This window comes from Carcharhinus amblyrhynchos, chromosome 1, assembly GCF_965287045.1.
Source record: "Carcharhinus amblyrhynchos chromosome 1, sCarAmb.v2.hapA, whole genome shotgun sequence".
Classification (NCBI taxonomy): Eukaryota; Metazoa; Chordata; class Chondrichthyes; order Carcharhiniformes; family Carcharhinidae; genus Carcharhinus; species Carcharhinus amblyrhynchos.
The window spans coordinates 54,099,999-54,119,535 of record NC_137324.1 but is presented as its reverse complement, the minus strand read 5'-3'; the positions used below and the strand labels follow the sequence as shown (position 1 = coordinate 54,119,535).

Here is a 19,537-nt window from a genome sequence, read left to right as displayed (position 1 = left end):
TCATTTAAGTGGGCCCCAAAACCTCTTTGGGTTTCCACTGTGACAATTTTCTTACAAGTTAAAAAATATTTGGATCTTTTCTTTTTTGACCCAGAATGAATGACCTCACTGTGTCAAAATTCATCTGCCACATTGCATTTAACATTTAACAATTTTTTTTAATGTTATGCTCCTTTCTATACTCCTTCCTATGCTACTGATCTTGATATTATTGACAAAGATGTTTTCTATAGTTCCTATGATAAATAGAGGCCCCAGCACAGATCCTTGTGGGATGCCACTAGTCACTTCTTTCCAATTCAAGTGCATACTCATTAGCACTAATCACTGTCTTCTCCTGCCTATCCATTCTCCTAACTCAATTAATAATTTGGCATTTCCATGAGCATCAATAACAATTTCTTATGTGGAACCTTTTCAAATGTTGATAGAAGTCCATATAAACTACTTACATAGTTACTCCCCTATCAACGACTTCTTCTTAAAAAAAATAAATTAGATTCATTAGATTTGAGTAACCCCTTACAAATCCATATTGGCTGTCTCTAATTAGCTCAAATTTCTTGAAGTACTCAGTCATTTGTCCTTAATTATAGATCCCTGTAGGAAGTAGGTCTATTGTTTCCTGGTTTCATTCTCTCTTCTACTTCTATAGATGAAGGCTGTAGACCTTAATCATATGAATTGTTCATAGGCTTATATTGTTTCCCCAATGCCTTTTTAGCAATGGACAAATCACAAGCAATCTTCAAAAGAGATAAAGACAACTTTCTATGAGTTAATTAAGGTACTGTTCGACTGTGACTTTATGTCAGACTTTTTCTAAAGCGCAATGTGTAGAATTAAGGGCAAAATTGATCTTGAGACCTCTGGGGCTTCACTCTAACAAGTTTTGCTCTACTAGGAATGAGGTTTTGTCTGAGAAGGAAAATCTGATCTTAAATCCCTTTGAGAATTAAATTGTCATCCTGGGAATACTGGTAAGAATATACATTTGTCAAACCGGAGACGGCAAACAAGTCTGGTAATTACTCAGGTGCGATGCTATTTCACTGTCATTCACTGCACATGATGCCTACTTTCTGGGGTATTTATTTACATTGCAAGTGGTATAGACAACTAAGGGTGAAAAGATGTGGGTCTTGATTAAATCTTCTCGATTGTTGAAGTTCACATCCGTCAAGCTGAAAGAATTGCCTAAGGTTCAACTCTGAACATTTGAGAAAACTTAGAAAATCATGAAGCTATCAGAATTGTTTGTGACTAGATGTCTGCCTAACAGAGCCATACTTTACATTGAACTTCCAGTAGTAAGGAGACGACACAGTGGCTAGCACTGCTGCCTCACACTAACAGGGACCTAGGTTCAATTCCTGGCTTGGATTACTGTCTATGGAGTCTGCACGTTCTCCTTGTGACTGCATGGGTTTCCTCCGGGTGCTCCGATTTCTCCCCACAGTCTGAAAGGCATGCTGGTTAGGTGCATTGGCTGTGCTAAATTCACCCTCAGTGTACCCGAACAGGCATTGGAGTGTGGCGACTAGGGGATTTTCACAGTAATTTCTGTAAGCCTACTTGTGACACTAATAAATAAACTTCAAACTTTTGAAACAGAGTTTAAAACACTTTAGTATGTTTTTTAGTCTTGGTGAAAGAAAGTATGCAGATTTGGATTATTATCCTCAAAATTGTATTTTTCAAGTCTCTTTTACATTTTCTTCAATGATAAGTACATTGAAAGGATTCAGCAGAAGAAAATCTGTATTTGTCCCCCACTAATGGCCTAATGGGGACACAAATCAATTTGCCATAATTACTTAAATTCAATATTTACCTAAAAATAGCACTGTTCTAAGAAGGCAGCAAGGTGATGTGTTTGAGTCATCAGTGTTTGGAATTCTTTCATATATTGAACATATTCAAGACAAGTTGGACATATATTTGATTGACAAGAGCCAAGGGTCGGGGAAACAGGAAAGTAGAGTTAAGACCACAAATTAGATCTGTCTTGATTAGTCGAATGGCCTACTACTGCTCCTATTACTTTTGATCTTAATTTTATAAAACTCTCTTTTTGCTGTCCTCCTTTCTTTCTTCTCTGATTCCCCTCGGTTCCTCACATAATCCCAAACAGTGCTGGCAGGCCTCTTTCACTGATGTTTTCCAACTGTCATTTGAAGGGATACGTTAAAGTGTTACAACTCAGCTATTTCTTTGCTTTGTCCCTCTTTTGCTTCCAAAGAGGAATCCTTTGCTCCCTATCACAACTGTGACTATGTTCAGAAACTTACTGAGTGGAGAATTACAAGTGTGAACCAAAGCCCAACTGTGGTGTTGCATTTGTTAAGATGCAAACAAACACCTAACAGCTTGGTTCCCTTTCCGAGTTTTCTCACCTCTCGTCCCTGTCGGAACCTCCTGTTTTTCAATCCTACCATCTTAGGAGTGTGAAAGAACCATAGATGTTAACTCACAGCCCAGCACTCAACCAGGTGTGATATAATGCACAGCATGCAAAGAAGACAAAAATAATGCCAAGAAATTAGAGCTAGCAATAACTTTAGCTTAATTTAATGAGACTATCCCATAAAGCAATGTGATTATTCATGTTTGTTTATCCCTGTATTAATTGCCTTTCCTGATTGAATTAACATGGTTTTTAAAATAATTTTTCTCATATCATTTCACACCATTTTTATGCATTCCTCACTTCTTGAATTATTACTGCTGTTTTCCTTATTTTTCTGTTCCATGATTCGATGCATGATTTGTTTGCTGCCATGACCCAGACCCTATGGACCCTTTAGATGTTGATTTGTTTCATTTGTTTGGTGATCTTCCTACCTCAATCCCAGATGCCTCCACCCCCATGCTACCACCTGTAGGTGTCCAGGCAGTTGCAGTCAGTCACGACTCTGTCAGGGTCAGCTGGGCAGATAACTCTGTGCCCAAAAACCAGAAGCTAACACTAGATGGACGTTTTTATACTGTTCGATGGAGGACAAGCTATTCTGCCAATGCCAAGTACAAGGTAAATGCTACTTAAAACTTCTGTACAAGCCAGCGAAGTCTTTCCTCATTTTAAATAGTAAACTGTAGCTTACACTGAAGTTGAGCTCATTTTTAAAATAGTTTAATTCATTGGATAGTCATTAATAAACATTTCCATTGTCAAAACTTGTGTATGAAAGGAGAGAGGAAAGTTTCACACAATTGCTCAGTTGATAAGTGAGCTCCTGGTCTAGTGCTGAATTCAGTTTGTGGGATGTGGGTGTCACTGGCTGGGCCAGCATTTGTTGCCCTTTAGAAGGTCAGCCGAAGGGCACCTTAAATATCTCTGACTTGTAAAAGAGATAGGCAATGTTCAAGAGTTCTGCTGACAGCCTAAAACAGGCTCATGAATAAGTTAATAAGGGCTAGCGCCTGTTGAGGAATTTTCTATTAAACTTGAAGGTGCTAGGTAAAGCTGGTTCCAAGCCTGTCCTGCTTAGCTTTTGGAACAAAATACAAATTTCTATTAAAATTCATTAATCCAGCATAGCACAATTGTGTAAATATTCACTTGTTTTTAATCCTACAATCATTTTGTTATTGAAGTTGAACAGGTTAATTATTGACAAGCATCAGTAAAATTGTCAAATACTCCAAATATCTAATAATGGTTTCAGGTTTTTAGTGCATATATAATTACTGTTATTAAGTAAACCCCCAAGAGATGAAGCTCCAGGGTGCATACATCACCAGAGTTGAAAAGAAGATGGAGAAATAATGATTAGGTGAAGGCAAGTTTTAAAAAGCTTTAAATTATATGATGTAAAGAAAGCTGGGGAATTAAACAATTACGGCAGGTGACAATACAATGATTCTTGACCTAACTGTGATGATGATAGAGGAAGAAAACTGATTATGTAGGGCAGCTTCATTGTTAAGGGCAATTTTTAATCAACTCATTACATAAAAAACAGAAAATATATGTGATCCATCCTGGAAGGCGTTGTCATGGTGTTCCTCCCGAGACGAACACAGGCAAACTCTTAGCAAGTAAGGCAAGCTTGGTGTAAAAGGAAAGTATTAGCCAGGATATGTGATCTGAAACAGTCAAATGATTGCATTTTAGATGAATATTTGAAGCAGCAATTTGCTTTGCTTAATCAAATCTGGGAAACCCAGGTCCTTTGTACATCTTCATAGCACAGTTATTTTTAAGGTTACCAAATTGAATTTTATTTAACGCGTTCCATTTTTTTCAATCTATAGTCAGCAACTTTACCATTGTTTCCTGTCTTGTTACTGTCCAGTCTGTAGACGCAACAGCCTTGAGCCATACTGTCACAAGTCTCAAACCCAACACCATGTATGAGTTCTCAATCATGGTAACCAAAGGGCGGAGGTCAAGCACATGGAGTATGACAGCACATGCTACAACCTATGAAGCTGGTGAGTCATTGCAAACTGTCCATACTGTAAAAAGCCAGCTATTGCGACAATCCTGATGTCTTTTTTTGGCTGGTGTATGGTTGCATAGTCATTGGCCATCTTTTGGTATCTTAATCAAGCAGCTATGTTCAGAATATAAGCTCATAATAGATGGCCATAGAGTCATAGAAGACTGTGCCCAATAACTAGACCTAGGATTATTGCTGTGTCATTCCTGGTTGGTGAATCTCAACTTTTCACAAAATAAAATTGCAGAACTGCTTCGGAAACTGATTGATCTTTTGATTTATTTTGGCAATTGTATGCCTCGACTCGAGTCAGTGCCTCTGCACAGTTACATCCATAGCTTAGCTCCGTGTCTTGGAGTTCCATGCTGCTAGTGCATTCCCATCAGAAACCATCAACAAGTGCATGAAAATCATCATTTCAATCAAGAAATGAAGATGACATTTCAAAAGTGAAAATCTCAGGGCTGGGTGCTCATCTGAAGCATTGTTTGTTCAGTTAAGGTCCACAGGAATTAGTGACAGGATTATCCAAACACTTTGGCAGGTACTGTGGTATGCTTTAGCACCTGCGTAAAATTCGTTTTGGAGGGTCAACATTCTATTAATCATAAGCTAGCCATTACCTGACTTGTACAATGGGTTTTGCTCAGGAAACATTGTTAAAGATTCAAACTTGAAGTGAATTACTTAGAGTTAAGTCTAATTTACATGGCCTTGTCAGTAACCTTATAAATTTTCAGGCAGTAATAATCCACAGTTCATTGAACATTGCTTTCTCTTTCTCCCCTGCCTCTTTGCTTTACACTTGGATAATAGCTCCTACTTCAGCCCCGAAGGACCTGACTGTTATAAGCAGAGAAGGAAAGCCTCGAGCCATCATCATTAGCTGGCAGCCGCCAATGGAGGCCAATGGAAAGATCACCGGTAAAATAGCTTAATTTCTGTCAGATTCTTTCCCTTACTTATTGTCAATGCAATCCAGGTACAATTCCTATTACTAAAAAAAGCTGAGAAAGACTATTGGCAATTCTACCAAATGATGTTCATCATTATCTCTACTAAAATCCCGTTCAATTGTTGTGCTTAAAATTTATGTTATAACAGGCAATGTTTAAAAGCAATTTATTGTTTGATCTTCTAAGGTGGATCTAGCCTGTAGAACTGTATTACACAATGGAAGTTTCAATGATGAACTGTTTGGACAGTAAATTACAGGAGTTGTTAGGCCCTACTGTTAAACAAATTAAGGCAACTATCTTTTTTTAGTGTATCTCATTGTGCTGGCTCTCATTTATGGGCAACTTGCTTCTCTATGATAATTTTTGGCATTTCACCATAGAGACATAGAGGTTTACAGCACAGAAACAGGTCCTCTGGTCCAACTTGTCCATGTTTTTACCACTAAGCTACTCTCACTTGCCTGCATTTGGCCCATATCTCTCTATACCTATATTACCCATGTAACGGTCTAAATGTTTTTTAAAAGTCAAAATTGTGCCAGCCTCTGCTACTGTCTCTAGTAGCCCATTCCAGATATTCACCACCCTCTGAATGAAAAGATTGCCCATCTGGACCATTTTGTATCCCTCCCCTCTCATCTTAAGCCTATGCCTTCTAGTTTTAGATTTCCCTACCTTTGGGAAAATATGTTGACCATCTATGTCCCTCATTATTTTGTAGACCTTATAAGATCACCCTAAGCCTCCTGCACTCCAGTGGAAAAATGTCCCAGAGAAAAAGATCCCAGCCTATCCAGCCTGTCCTTATAATGCAAACCTTCAAGTCCTGATAGCATCCTAATAAATCTTTTCTGCACTCTTTCTAGTTTAGTAATATCCTTTCTATAGTAAGGTGACCAGAACTGTACACACCTAATGCATTGAATGAAGGAAGAAATGAACAAAGGCACAGAAACGTGTTTCGACAGATACCTGTCCAGCCAGCCTGAAATAAGCCCAAGGGTCCTCCCAAATTATGATTCAGACCACATCGCCTTTATTAAGGATGACCTGCCTCTTGAAGCGTATCAATTTGGGTTGGCTGCCTTGCCCTCCAGGAAGCCTAAGTGTGGAAGAGAACAAAACACAAAAAACCAGCAGCCTGTAATAATGCCGTAGATCTGAAAGGAAACATCACATAACAGTATGGTCGAAAATATCGAACATTTTTTGATGGTGGCCTTTAAGGCCCACTGATTAAACTGCAATAAGAATCAAAAAGCTCAAGACCAATACATGGCTGGGAAAGATCCTTATATAGGCATTAAGCACCACATTGACACAAGAGAGCTGATGCCTATACTGTGTGACTGTAAGAGACACCTGAATATCACCTGGCCCAACATGTGGTCAAGCATATTTCAGGCTGGACATATTCCCACAATATTTGATCTTATTCCTCCAAAAAATGGGTGTAATCATGTCCCATTTAAACTCAAGACTGTATAGCCTTCAAAAGCAAGATAAAAGAGTGAATAATAATTGAATCCCCATTTTATAGTCATGGATTCTGTCCTTATATTTTTATACAGCATGTGTTAATTTTATAGTATTATTTATAGTAAAATAGTAAACATGGGAAACAAATTGATGTAAAATTGAGGCATTGCAATACTATCACAGGTTGAACAGCATAATTACAGCATAACAAGCTTCCATAATTATTTCTATTAGAAATACAGCAAAAGAAATTTATAATGGGAAACACTGATAGGAATTCTGCTCAGATGTAAGGTTTTAATATATTTAAGATTTTGGGACCTGGAGTTTGATTCTAGTTAACAGCATCATTGTACTTTTATTTATCAAAGGACAATTCTGGGCTCTGAGAAGTTAATTCACACAACCTCCTCTAAGAAATATATTATAATAATGGTGACAGACAAAGTAAGAGTGACAAGATTATACAGGAACTAATAAGCACATTTTGCAGAAAATGTAATAGCCAACTAACAATGAAGAGAAATGCTTTGACTGGTTGAAAGGGTTCCTTTGTCTGATTACAGTTTATAATGGTGTGCACCCACAAGCGCACTTGTTTGAAACTTGTTCCATTCTGTTAGTCTTGGTTATGCCACTTCCATGCCAACATATAATCCCTACTACCTTCATGCTCCCTCATAACCCCATGCCACTTCTCTAGCCACTATGCACCATCATCCAGTATGCACCATTGGTAGAACTAAGGCGCTATGTAGAGATGAAAAACTATGAAATCAAAAAACAATAGGTTAGGAGACTGACCATCATTTGGGACACTTGTGAGCATGCTATCAAGCAACTGTCGGCAGTGGATAAGTTTAGTTATCTTAGCAATATACTCTGTATGTTCTTGATGACAAGAACACACAATATTTGCTAAAGCAAGTGTAGCCTCTGGCAGACTTTGGATATCAGTTGGAAACAAAGAGGAGTAAATCTGCCTACCAAACTGAAAGTCTACAGAGCTTTGGTATGATCCACTCTTCTATATGGACTGTGTACAAGCGCCATTGCCAACTTTCACTTGAGCTATCATCAGAAGCTTCTAGTGATCAGAGCAGACAAAACACCAGACACTGTGATGTTCACCCGACCTAGCATGCCAAGCATACACACCATATTGAGACAATCACACGTGCATTAGGCTGGTCCTGTTGCTCGAATGCCTGACACTCACTTACCAAAGTTAGCTTTCTGAGAAGAGCTTGAATCTGGGATGCCCTCTCACGACAGTCAAAAGAAACACTACAAGAATACTCTGAAAGCTTCACTGAGGAATTTTGACATTGACTTCAAGCCCTGGAAGAACTTTGCCCAGCCAAATGAAAGAAGTGTAGCCTCCTTCTAAAGCAAACGCATGTTAGGCAGATAGAAAATGCAAGGAGAGGAAACTTGTCAGCAACTTGTACAAAATTCAGTCGGCTGCAGTATATCCTGTTCAACAGAACAGTCTGGGCACATAGGCATGAGCATTCACCTGCGTATCCATCAGAACACCCTACCAAACACATCAGATAATGGACATGGTCACTGTCACCTTGAAGGATGAACAAGAGACATGAAAGATGAGATCATCTACTTTGGATCTATGGAAGATAGATCAAAGTTTTTTGTAAAATGTGACAATCTAGGAACTATGAATTACCAGAGAGATTTAGGGATCTAGGGGCAGAAATCAAAAGAACTAATGGACAGGTACAGTTAGTGGAATATCGACTTTAATTTTAAGGGGGTTGGAAGACAAATGGGTGAAAATTATGATAAAATTATATATAAAGTGTTGTGTTCAGTTCTGGGTCCTTCATTTCAATCGACCAATTACCAGGTACGGTGCAAGTTCACCAAAATGACACCAGGGATAAAAGGTTAAATTGAGGACAGGTTGCTTGGGTAATCTTGCAATCCCTCGTGTATATAAAATTAGGGGATGTTCTAATTGATGTTTGAGAATGATTAAAGGGGTAGGTAGGGTAGATGGGTAAAAAATATTTTTTCTGACAGGCAAGTTCAGAACAAAGGGACACAACATTAAATTAGAGCTGGACCATTTTTTATTTCATTCATGGGGTGTTGGCATCCCTGGCAAGGCCAACATTTATTTCTCATCGTTGATTGTCCTTTCTAGAAACCACCTTTTAGAACTGCAGCTGTCCATATGCAAAAGATACCTGTCAGTAAGCACTTCTTCACACAGTACACAAGTCATAGAAGCCTGGGACAGTCTCCACCAAATAGTTGTTGCAGCTGAATCAATTGAAAACATCAAAACTGAGGTTGATAGATTTTTGTATTAAAGGATCTAGAAGAAAGATGAGTAAGTTAAGTGAAGACACAGATCAGCTTTGCTCTAATCCATTGGTAGGACATGGTAAAGGGGTCAAATGGAATATTCCTATTCCAATATTCCTTTATTTCAGGGACATGGCGTATTAATTTTTATAACATTTTATCAATTGAGCTAATCCTTTTTCATCAAATTGCTGACTAGTGTATTGTCAAACCTCAGTGATCAGAGCACAATTGTTAATCTTTTGATCCTGTTATCATTTTCACAATTATATGGAGTGATCTGGTTAATGACATAAGTTACATGAGCTTGAAATAAATAGCTTAGTGTGATTTGAAGGCTGTGATTTAATTCAGGATGAGAGTGGTATTTATAAAGTGTTAAAGTTGATGCCCATGTTACAAATGTCATCACTGACTTTTTTTTAAAAAGCTTTCAATTTTGTGCTCACTTGCTGGATAATTTAAAAAAAGTTTATTTATCAGTCACAAGTAAGGTTTACATTAACACTGCAATTAAGTTATTGTGAAATTCCCCTAATCGCCACATTCCGGCACTTGTTCAGGTCAATGCACCTCACCAGCACGTCTTTCAGACTGTGGGATGAAACCAGAGGAAACCCATGCAGACATGGGGAGAATGTACAAACAGATAGTGACCTAAGCCGGGAATCGAACCTAGGTGTCTGGTGCTGTGAAGCAGTGCTAACTACTGTGCTACTGTACTGCCTGGATAATGGTTTCAGCAACAGACTATCTTCACTGAGTATGAATCTGTCGCAGAAAATCTTGCCTTTGCATGATCTTCCATATAAGCGCTTCCAGCTTTGGTCACTGGAGATTGATCTGAAGCAGACATTTAATCCATCTTATCTCAGGAGTGCTAAAAACAATTGTAATGTACATAATGGGATTGATAATTTGTCAGAAATGGAGAATAGAATTTGAGACCTTTCTGCACTGGCCAGCTCAGATACACAGTGTGTGTACCAAATAAAAGCTTGAGTTTTCTTGGTTGCTGACTCTTAATTGCTCCCTATCAGTCTTCAGTGAGAATCATTTATGCACAGCATTGAAGCATTGTCTTCCTGCAAACCCCTCTTGTTCTATGTTTCAGTTTGTGCTCCTCACTATTCTGGCTAGAACTTCCCCAGACCCCTACTTCATCACTGGTGGAAGAACCTTTAGGTCTTTTGACCCTACACTCTGGAATTCATTACCTAGACACCACTTCTCTTGTTGCTTCTCTATCCAGCTTTAAAAACCTTCTAGTTTTGAACCTTTTTTTAGCCATTTCACTCTCCTGTTTGAAGTACTTCGTTATGTTTCCTGTATCAAAGGAGCCAAGATAAATACATTCATTGTGTGATGATATTGAAGACTATTCTACAATACAAAAACTGTGGAGTCACACAAAAGTTGAACCCGTCTAATTAAGGCATTCTAATGATATTTTTTCCTTTACCTTTAGGCTATTCTTTGTTTTATACAATAGAGAAGAATGCACCAATTGACGAATGGGCAATGGAGTCAGTGAGTGGTGATAGACTGACCCATCAGATTCTGGATCTCAACCTGGACACAGTATACTATTTCCGAATTCAAGGAAGGAATGCCAAAGGCCTGGGTCCCCTGTCTGATCCTATTCTGTTCAAAACACCAAAAGGTTTGGGTTTCAACACCATCCATTATTTTGTGTGTATTAATAGAGTTATAGAGTTGTGCTGATGACAACTGAAAGGACTTGATTTGTGGAAACTTTTAATATAATTCTAACATTCAGAAGGAGTTCTTCAGAAAATAAATTTGGGCACCTTAACAAAGCAGGATAGAGAGGTTCTGAATGTCTTTGAATTTAGAAAGAGAAAACACACAATGGTAGACAAAGGAGTATTGTTTGCTTTTATGTGCATGGAAGCTGTGATAATTCACCAATAAGATCTGATTCTTTCCTTCATAAATACAGTAAGCTGAGTATTCTAACGTTCTTCTGTTTACTGTTTATTTAACATTTATGGACATAAATGATCGTATATACTTTGTAATGGGAATTCTTACAAATACAGATCATATTTTAGTAGCTCTGCATTCATTGTTACCTTGAGAGGAATATATAGACAATTTTTTGAATGTTTATAAACAGTGCATAAAATTCACAAAATTAACTAGATGCATGATTCTTGGGAAGCACACGGTAATTCCATCCTTATCTTTGGATATGTATTCCGCCCACAGCTTTTATACATATAGCTAAACATGGATATCAAAACCAAAACGTTTAAAGATAAGAGCCCTGAAGTTACTTTAAAAATACCAGTGAGACTAATGGCACTCTATTATTTATACACAAATCAGGCAGCAACTTGAGTCAAGTGCTTATGTGCAGTTAGAGATGCAAATCTGAAAGTGCTGTCATAGTCGTTGTCCATTTCCCTACTTAAATGGATTAAACAGAGTGAATTTCTGTACTTATCTGCAGTCTAGATAAATCCATATTATCATTGCAAAAAGAAAGTTAGCATTTGTTCATTTCAGGTTAAGTGCATTTTTTAATGGCATGCTAAGTCTTGGGGCAACAAGGTGGTAAGATTACGTGTGTAGCGAATGTAGAGTTTGTGCCCATTTTTGCGCTAAGTGCAATGCTACTGCCACTGTTTTGTTGGCTCAGCATATCATTAACAGATCCCAAAATGGCATCTTCCACTCTCACCAACACTTATCCCCTTTGCCAGTCAAATCTCACGTCGGCGAGGATCATAGTTAGTCTCCATTAGTGGAGATCAGACGTGATGGCCTCGCTGGGGATCGGAGGCCATTGAAGCCCCCAGGTGTTCAAGGGCATGGCCGGGCAGTGCCCACTGAGCACCTTAACGCTACCCGCATCCCTGACAATTTTACAAGCTCACCTTTAATGCGACTCTAATAACAGCCGCATCATGTAAAAGTACACCATTTGTTAGTGATTCCAACTGTGACTTCATGAATTGTTCATGAGTTCTATCAGTGAGTCTTCATTATATGTTGGTTCACAACACCTCAGTAAGTATGAGGGTGCCCTCACCGCCGCCCCCCGCCCCCCAAACCCCCGGCACCCTACATCCAGCTATGGGCTCCTCCTGCTCTGTGTCAGACCTCTCCAGTGGAGATTTCTTTTCCGTTTCTAATTTAAACTGCATCATTGCTTCAGGGGTCCCAAGATGGCAGTGCTACATTTCTAGTTTGAGCCCAACTTTGACCCTCCCTGTGTGTCATGTTTCAACGTTCCTCTGATCGACCTGGAGTCCCACAATGTGCACATGGACATCTTCCTGGTCATTTCTCAGCCTACCCTAGCAACCTTGGAGTGCATAGTAATTGTTGTCGGCATTCCTGCCCTCCCCCCGGTCCATCACTGTGGATCTCTATGTGTCCCACAGCATCCTGTCTTGAGCTGTGTCCACAGTGACAAACGAATTGAACTCACCATCCTTCCCTCTCCTCACTGCCCAAAGAGAGTCTTGAGTGACCTTCCCACCACTTATTACCTTTTTCCTATTTCCAGGATGTTGAAACTTCTCCTGACCATGGCCACATCATCTGCAGACTAGTATTGAGCCATACATCACACCCAAGTGTGTGATAATGACAATCAACTGCACACCAAGCTGATCCCCTTTGAGAATGTGAGCCTTGCACCTCTGTGGAACGGGACCATGAACACGTACCATGTACAGCCCTGCAGCATAGCCTGCAAAGTGCTGGAACTGTCTTTAATCTCTTAACCCTACGATTGCTCCACAAAATCCCATGATTGCCTTCAATCTCTCACCCGACCTTTGGAGCTCAATCCTGAGACTATGACTGTCTGTCAGCTCCTAGGGAAGATGATCTGTTGGAGAGTTGGTGCAGACTTGATAGGCCAAATGGCCTCCTTCTGAACTGTTGGGATTCTATGAGTGAATTAATCAATCCCTTGGTTAAGGAGACACACAGTTCTTTGCTGTGCTGGCTCAGGTCCCAAATCCTCCACACAGAGTGTCACAATGTTTTAATCATAGCTTTATGTCTATTTGTCATGCAATGACTCAAGGAAATCAAATGGGCAATGACAAGTCTAACAGATAGCAGGCTGTAAACTCTGGCATGACATTTGGCCTGATGAGCGTGAGCATTTTGTATGCTACAGCTAGAGATCTAATAACTTCGATCTTGGGAGATTTTCAATCTATTTCGTAGACCTTGGGACCAGTGATTATTTTCACATTTCTTTTTCAAAGTGAGAGGATAGACAATTCTTTGCTCATACTGCTCCTTTGTGTAAGTGGAACTATAGTTTGAGTGTGCACAATGGTAGTTTTTATAGAATAGAATACATAGAATACATACAGTGCAGAATTATACAGCAATTGATTGAATAAGTTGATTGTCCATTCATTCCTGAACCAGTATTAAATTTTATCCTGCCTTAAGCAAACCTGTACCAGCCAATAGTTCAGTAGTCAAAGATCATTTTGTCATTCAGCTTTTCACTTTGTAAGTATGTTTTCGATCCCTCTGGTAATATTAGTGCTGGAATAGAGGGAATCAGAGTTCCATTTAATGTGGGTTTGAGAAGATCAAAGAAAAATGAAGAATAAGAGTTAATTCATGTTGCCGCTTTATTGTAAATTTATATATAAAACTTAATTTTTTAACAGATTTTAAATGTATTTTCCACTACTACCCAAGATTCTACTGAATTTACAGGGTAAAGGTGCAGAATAATGAAAGATCCATTAGACAAGGAAAACTATTGAGATTGAAGCTTAACAGTAAATGCATCTACTACAATTATACAAGACACTAGTTAGATGAATAGAAACTTGCACATCACCTAGATGCCTGTTGTTCTTTTGAGTAACTCTGAGTGCATTCACAAAATCTTCTTGCTCTGACCTCTCTAATGACTGGTTTAAGGCTAAAAACACTGATGAAATCTGTCAGCGATTTTTCAGTCTTGCGTCCCATAGATTGAGTGTGTTGTTTAGAACATAAGAACATAAGAAATAGGAGCAGGAGTAGGCCATCTGGCCCTTCGAGCCTGCCCTGCCATTCAATAAAATCATGGCTGATCTGTCGTGGCTCAGTTCCACATTCCCGCCCTCTCCCCATAACCCTTAATCCCCTCTCTTATCAAAAACCCATCAACCCACGTCTTAAAAATATTTAGCGAGGTAGCCTCCACCACTTCAACGGGCAGAGAATTCCAGAGATTCACTACCCTTTGAGTGAAGAAGTTCCTCCTCAACTCTGTTCTAAACCACCCCCCCCTTTATCTTGAGGCTGTGCCCCCTAGTCCTACTATCCTTTCTGAGCGGGAAGAGTCTCTCCACCTCTATCCTATCCATCCCATTCATCATCTTATATGTCTCAATGAGATCTCCCCTCATTCTTCTAAACTCTAACGAGTACAAGCCTAGTTTATTCAGCCTCTCCTCATAGCTCAACCCCCTCAACTCCGGCACCAGCCTAGTAGACCTCCTCTGCACTCCCTCCAAGGCCAAAATATCCTTGCGTAAGTACGGCGCCCAAAACTGCACACAGTACTCCAGCTGCAGCCTCACCAATGCCCTATACAGCTGCAGCAAGACCTCCCTACTTTTATATTCAATCCCCCTCGCTATGAAGGCCAGCATCCCATTTGCCTTCCTGACCACCTGCTGCACCTGCAAGCTGGGCTTTTGCGACTCATGCACAAGGACCCCGAGGTCCCTCTGCACCGTCGCCTGCTGCAGTTTTTCTCCACGTAAGTAATAATCCTTCCTACCATTATTCCTACCAAAGTGGACCACCTCGCACTTGCCAACATTAAATTCCATTTGCCAGTTCCTGGCCCATTCGCCCAGCCTATCTAGATCCTTCTGCAGACTCTCCACACCCTCCGCGCAATTTGCCGTTCCACCAATCTTGATGTCATCAGCAAATTTCGACACCATACACTCGGTTCCCTCCTCCAGATCATCTATATAAATGGTAAATAGCTGAGGCCCCAGCACCGACCCCTGAGGCACTCCACTAGTCACCAACCGCCAATCCGAATAGCACCCATTGACCCCCACTCTCTGCCTCCTATTTGACGACCAGTCCTCTATCCACGCTAACACCCTACCCCCAACTCCATGTCCCCTGACCTTCTGCAATAACCTCTTGTGAGGTACCTTGTGAAACGCCTTCTGAAAATCAAGAAAGACCACATCCACCGGCTCTCCTCTATCCACTGCCCTAGACACATCCTCATAGAACTCCAGTAAATTTGTCAGACACGACTTCCCCTTAACGAAACCGTGCTGCGTCTGCTCTATCAAGCAATTCCCCTCAAGATGCCTCACTATTTCCTCCTTGATGACGGATTCTAACATTTTACCTACAACAGACGTTAAACTAACCAGCCTATAATTCCCCGCATTTTGCCTGGCACCCTTCTTAAACAACGGCGTAACATTAACCGTTTTCCAATCTTCCGGCACTTCCCCGGAATCCAGCGATGTCTGGAAAATAACCACCAAGGCACCCACTATCACCACTGCCATTTCTTTCAGAACCCTCGGATGCATTCCATCCGGTCCTGGGGACTTGTCCACAATCAGCCCCCTCCAGTCTGTCGAGCACCGCCTCTCTAGTAACAGTAATGTCATTGAGACCCTCCAGTCCTACCACCTTTCCATCGCTAACACCCGGCAAATTATTCACGTCCTCCTCCGTGAAGACCGAAACAAAAATGTTATTCAAGACCTCAGCCATTTCCCCATCCCCTACCACTAAGTCCCCCTTCTCATCCTCTAAGGGTCCAATGTTCACCCTAGCCAGCCTCTTCCTTTTTATATACTTATAAAAACTCTTGCTATCCTTTTTTATATTAAGCGCTAGCCCAGCTTCATAGTTTATCCTACCCTTCTTTATTAACTTCTTTGTCAATCTTTGTTGACATTTATTGTTGGTGATCCCTTGAAGTACTCATCACATCCTTGACAAAATATTCAGATGTCCTTCAACAAAAGGAATGCTAGGGGCATGGATGAAAGAATCAATAAGGCAAGATATCCATTGACAAAGTAAATGGCCCCATTGAAAACAAAGGCAAGGGTGTTCATTCATCACCAACTGCAGTAAACAATTAGAGAGATGGGTGGACCATCTGCCTTGAGTTTTACTCTGGGGAGAATGTAGTCACTGTGAAAGCTCTAAATACTATAGAGAGCCTGTCTGTCATGGCAGGGTTGGATATTGAACTCACAGTGAAGGATAAGCAAAGCTTTTGACTCACTTGCCATAGGCAGAGATCCAAATAATGATGCTATACAGCCTGAATATGTCTGCAGAGAAAACCAGTACTCCTGCAGTGTCTGCATGAACTTCTCTGCTTTTGGGATGGGGCTGTGCCTCAGGATATGTGTGATGAAAATGTTGTGACCCTGGACAAGAAGACGGGCAACCTCAGAGATTGCAGCAACTATCAAGGCATTTCCCTGCTTAGCCCTATCTGCAGATCCTGACTGAATGCAACTATCCCAAATCCAGGTGTGGCTTAAGGATCGGAAAGTTTTGAATTGACATGATCTTTTCAGTCCTGCAGCTGCAAGTGAAATATTGTGAGCAATGGAGACTACTACATGTTGCCTTCATCAATCTCATCAAAGCGTTTGACTATTTAAGCAGCTGGAGAAAACTGATTGCCCACTGAAGCTGTTTAGTGAGATCTCCACTTTCCACGACAACATGATGGGTAAGGCCAGTGATGACAGAGTAACATAGGAACCCTTTGAGATGGTCAACTGGGTTGTGTTCTCACACAGACACTCTTTTGATTCTATCTTTTGATAGAAAGATGATGGCGTGGCACGGTGGCACAGTGATTAGCACAGTGGCTTGGGTCACCTTCTTCCCGTGTCTGTGTGGGTTTCTTGCAGGCTTCCATTCCCTCCCACATTCTGAAAGACGTGCTGGTTAGGTGCATTGACCCAAACAGGTGCCAGACTGTGGTGACTAGGGGAATTTCACAGTAACTTCATTGCAGTGTTAAAGTAAGCCTTACTTGTGACTAGTAAATAAACTTTTACTTTAGAAGAATTTGATTCTATCATTTGGCTTCAGGTCATCAACAGAGGGTGTTTAATTAGATGTAAGAGTTTAGCCTTGCTCACCAGAGACCCAAGACAAAGGCGTGGTAAGTCCTCATCAGAGAGTTACTCTTTGCATACAATGCTGCACAAGCAATACCTTCAATGACCCTTTCAGTCTGTTCCACCATTCCGTAAGATCATGACTGATCTTATTGTGGTCTCAGCTCTACCTTCTTAATAAGAACGTAAGAACCTTTGCAGTCCACGTGGGCTAAGAATACTGTTTGGAGTGGATTTCCAAGATTTTGATCCAGTGACAGAGAAGGAATGGTGTTTTATTTTCAAGTCAGAGTGGTGTGTGTAATTTGGAAGTAACTGGCAGGTGTTGGCATTCCCATCCATCTGCTGTCTTTGTCCCTAAAGTAAAGTTTATTTAGTAAAGTTTATTTGTTCACAAGCAGGCTTACATTAACGCTGCAATGAAGTCACTGAAAATCCCCCAGTCGCCACACTCCAGCGCCTGTTCGGGTACACTGAAGGAGAATTTAGCATGGCCAATGCACCTAACCAGCACATCTTTAGGACTGTGGAGGGAAACCAGAGCATCTGGAGGAAACCACACAGACACGGGAGAATGAGAAAACTCCACACAGCTTGGAGTTTCTGCAGCCTGCATTCATTGCTAACCCAACAATATTTGAGCTGCAAATGCTGTATATCTGAAATAAAAACCAAGGCTGGAAAAGCTCATTAAACCTCGCAGCATCTTTGGAGAAGTAAGAGTCAAAGTTTCAAGTACAAATTCTGAAGAAGAGTTATTGTACTTGAAACCTTAGCTCTGTTTCTCTCCACGTATGCTGCCGGATGTGTTGAGTTTTTTGAGCACTTCTTGTTTTTATTTTATATATTTCAGCTGGCTTGATCTCATTCATTAAGTGGAAGATGGCCGTATATCCAAAGGTGTTCTGTATGGTGAACTGGCCAATGGGTCACAACCTTCTGGGCATCGGTATCTCAGCTACAAGGTTATCTGCAAGTGAGATATGAAGCTGACAAACATTGACATTGACAACTCTGAGACAGCCACTGATGTCTGTGAGTTCTGGAGGTTGACTACTTGGAGCAGCATTGGAAGGTGCAAGCAGAATTATAAAGCTCAGCTGGCCAGAAGAGAGCCGTGAGAAAACAGAAGCCAGTGAATCGTGCACCTTTTGAGACCAATGTCTGTCTTCTTCTGCAGATAATATAGCAGAGACTGCCATGAGTGCCAATGCTGAGCTACACTAGATAACAGTAGCACAGTGTTTGGCACTGCTGCTTCACAGCGCCAGGAATCCAGGTTCCATTCCTGGCTTGGTTGACTGTTGAGTTTGCATGTTCTTCCTGTGTCTGCATGGGTTTCCTTTGCGTGCTCTGCTTTCCTCCCACAGTCTGAAAGACATGCTGATTAGGTGCATTGACTCGAACAGGTGGCAACTAGGGCAATTTCATTGCAGTGTTAATGTAAGCCTTACTTGTGACTAATAAATAAAGTTAAGACAGTTGAACAACACAGCACAAACTATTGTTTTATAGACAGACTGCCATTGTTTGATGGTGAAGCCACATCCAAAGTATTGTGTGTATAGTTTTATTCACCTTAACTAGGGAAGAATAACCTTGCCTTTGAGAAAGGGCAATGAAGACTCACTGATTCCTAGGATGAGAGGATTATTCTATGAGGAGAGATTTTATAAACTAAACCTATATTCCCTGAAGAGAGAAATTAACATTTTGAGTCCATATGACGACTTCAGAGTTGAAGAGAAGTAAAAATGTGATGGATTTTACACTGTTGAAGAGAAGTGGCTTATTTGGAACTGAGAAAAATCCTTTCATTCACTAATTAAAGTGAAATGAGTATCCCCTTCATTAACTGATGCTACATCTTTGTTAACATTAGTAAATGGGAAAACTTTAAACTCATTAATTATTTCTTTAAGCCTACAAGGAGTTTCTAGACATCCTGACATGACAATTTGTAGATTTTGCAAAATACCAAGGGAGCTGGCAAATATGCATTTAAAAATGAACTATAAAATCAGGACTGGTTGTCACAATGAGTCGGTACTCTGTCATTTAACCTCTGGGACCTGAGTTTAAATCTTGATTTGACTAGTGAAAGTCTAATTTCTTTAATGGCTACATGTTTCCTATGTGAAGTTAGTTTGGCACCGTCTCAATCTGTAGAAAGTTTTAAATTCCAATA

The 19,537-nt window shown here is 40.3% G+C and overlaps 1 protein-coding gene across 1 annotated transcript in view; it reads left to right on the top strand.

The window, feature by feature from the left end:
- The window catches only part of dcc (DCC netrin 1 receptor), an 844,821-nt gene that overhangs the window by 684,452 nt on the left and 140,832 nt on the right, over window positions 1-19,537 (top strand). The window contains exons 17-20 of the mRNA XM_080199927.1: window positions 2,856-3,031; window positions 4,299-4,437; window positions 5,262-5,369; window positions 10,683-10,877. Coding sequence (XP_080056053.1) covers window positions 2,856-3,031; window positions 4,299-4,437; window positions 5,262-5,369; window positions 10,683-10,877 — 618 coding nt within the window. The remainder of the gene's footprint in view (window positions 1-2,855; window positions 3,032-4,298; window positions 4,438-5,261; window positions 5,370-10,682; window positions 10,878-19,537) is intronic.